The 2230-nt window shown below is 58.7% G+C and overlaps 1 protein-coding gene across 1 annotated transcript in view; it reads left to right on the top strand.

Moving 5' to 3' along the window:
* The window catches only part of RHO (rhodopsin), a 4867-nt gene extending 2641 nt beyond the window's left edge, over positions 1-2226 (top strand). The window contains exons 2-5 of the mRNA XM_014946656.1: positions 790-958; positions 1075-1240; positions 1447-1686; positions 2033-2226. Of these exons, the coding sequence (XP_014802142.1) occupies positions 790-958; positions 1075-1240; positions 1447-1686; positions 2033-2152 (695 nt within the window). The 3' untranslated portion in view covers positions 2153-2226. The remainder of the gene's footprint in view (positions 1-789; positions 959-1074; positions 1241-1446; positions 1687-2032) is intronic.
* Positions 2227-2230: the final 4 nt, after the last annotated feature.

Below are 2230 nucleotides of genomic sequence, written 5' to 3'. Positions count from 1 at the left end.
CGCCGCACCACGGCCACGGCCCCGCGGGGCGGGCTCCTCTCCTGGCACTAGGAACCCTGGGAACAAGGCTGTAAATGTGTACACACGTTTTGTAATTAAAATGCAAAGGCTTAGCTCCTCCACTGGCGTAAATCCGTGCTTTTCTGTCGAGTTGCTGAGAGCTGGTGCCCCCCCCCCTTTTTTTTTGCGGTTGTTGGGTTTGCACATCTTTCTGGCTGGCTTTCTGACTGGAGAGATGACAAATTTGTTCCTCCTGTTCTGTGGTGGGGCTGTCATTGGCTCTGACATGGTGTGTGGTGGCACAGGCTCTGCTCCCTGTGCCTGCCAGGCTTTGACCGAAACAGATGTTAAATAAAAGTTGTGCTCAGCTCAGCCACAGGCAGCTGTTTCACTGGTTGGATCCTGGTGGCACAAGTTCCCAGGGAAGCTGTGGGTGGCAAGGAGAAATCCTGGGATGAGGGGCACTTGCTGTATCCCGGAGCAGGACTGTGGGCTTGCAGGTGCCAGTGCCGCTTGGGATGAGCAATAGGATCCCGGTGTGGATCTCAGAACACAGCAGCAAAGTGGTTCCTGTGGGTCAGCAGTGCAGAGAGCTGTCTTCTCATGCCTTCCTAATCATGCAATTAGCCTGTGTTCAGTTCTCTTCCCAAACCCTGGCCAGAGCCTTACCTGCGGCCAGGGGTCCTTCTCAGGAACAGCAGTCTGAGGAGGCCTCGTGCTGGCGTCAGCACGTTTTTCTCCTGTTGCTCAAGGTCTCTGTGTCCCCATCCCTCTCTCTCCCTGATGCAGGTGAAATTGCTCTCTGGTCACTGGTTGTCCTGGCCGTCGAGCGATACGTAGTGGTCTGCAAGCCCATGAGCAACTTCCGCTTCGGGGAGAACCACGCCATCATGGGCGTTGCCTTCTCCTGGATCATGGCCTTGGCATGTGCGGCTCCCCCGCTCTTTGGCTGGTCCAGGTAGGGAGGGCTGTGCCCAGGGCCTGTGACCACGGGAGCACAGCTGGCAGCGACTAAGCTGTGACTTCCATCTGGTGTCCTCTGCTGGCCGCTGACCACCCTGGCTCCCCTTGCAGGTACATCCCCGAGGGCATGCAGTGCTCGTGCGGGATCGACTATTATACTCTGAAGCCAGAGATCAACAACGAATCTTTCGTCATCTACATGTTTGTGGTTCACTTCATGATCCCACTGATGGTCATTTTCTTCTGCTACGGGAACCTGGTTTGCACTGTCAAGGAGGTGGGTACCTGCCGGTGGCAATGGGCTGGGGGCCACCCCGTGCTGGGAAGGGGCCCGCGCCAGTCTCCAGGTGACAGGCTGACCCTCCAGCAAGGGGAATCAGCAAACTCCAGCTGCACAGCTCAGCTCCCCCAAGCCCTGACCCTGTGGCCCGTGCCGGCACAGCCCTCCCCACCTCCATCACTTCTGTCCCTCTCTGCCTGCAGGCTGCTGCCCAGCAGCAAGAGTCCGCCACCACCCAGAAGGCAGAGAAAGAAGTGACCCGCATGGTCATCATCATGGTCATCGCCTTCCTGATCTGCTGGGTCCCCTACGCCAGCGTCGCTTTCTACATCTTCACCAACCAGGGGTCAGACTTCGGGCCCATCTTCATGACCATCCCGGCTTTCTTTGCCAAGAGCTCTGCCATCTACAACCCCGTGATTTACATCGTAATGAACAAACAGGTAACTGGCCAGAGGCCGGGAAAGCTCCGTGTTTGTGTTTACTTTATAACAGAGAGTTACAGCACCTCAAAGTACTGGTGGGCTGGGAGGGGGGTTCTGTCCAGGTGATGATACTGATCCAGCAATGCAGGAGGGTGACTGCAGCTCATCCTTGGCGTTGCATAAATCCCATAAATGATCCAGGTGCTGGGTTGGTTGAGGAGCTGGGGCTGTGTCTGGGCCAGCAGCAGGCAGGGTGGGCAGCGGGCAGGGTGTTTCCAAGCTGCTCTGCCGGGCTGGGAGGTATCCCCACTGATGGAGCCACCCTGGCATCCCTGGCCTCACCCCGTCCATTCCTCTCCTCCAGTTCCGTAACTGCATGATCACAACCCTCTGCTGCGGCAAGAACCCGCTGGGTGACGAGGACACATCCGCTGGCAAGACAGAGACCTCCTCCGTCTCCACCAGCCAGGTCTCTCCCGCGTAGGCCCCGCTGCAGTGGCCGGTCCTCGGGGCACCCCTGGCCGCCCCCCGGAGCCGGGACCTGGCCCCGCTGCCGCCCGCC

Source organism: Calidris pugnax, unplaced genomic scaffold, assembly GCF_001431845.1.
Source record: "Calidris pugnax isolate Ruff unplaced genomic scaffold, ASM143184v1 scaffold81, whole genome shotgun sequence".
NCBI classification, from domain to species: domain Eukaryota; kingdom Metazoa; phylum Chordata; class Aves; order Charadriiformes; family Scolopacidae; genus Calidris; species Calidris pugnax.
The sequence above is the reverse complement of the archived record's forward strand: the minus strand, read 5'-3'. Positions and strand labels throughout refer to the sequence as shown.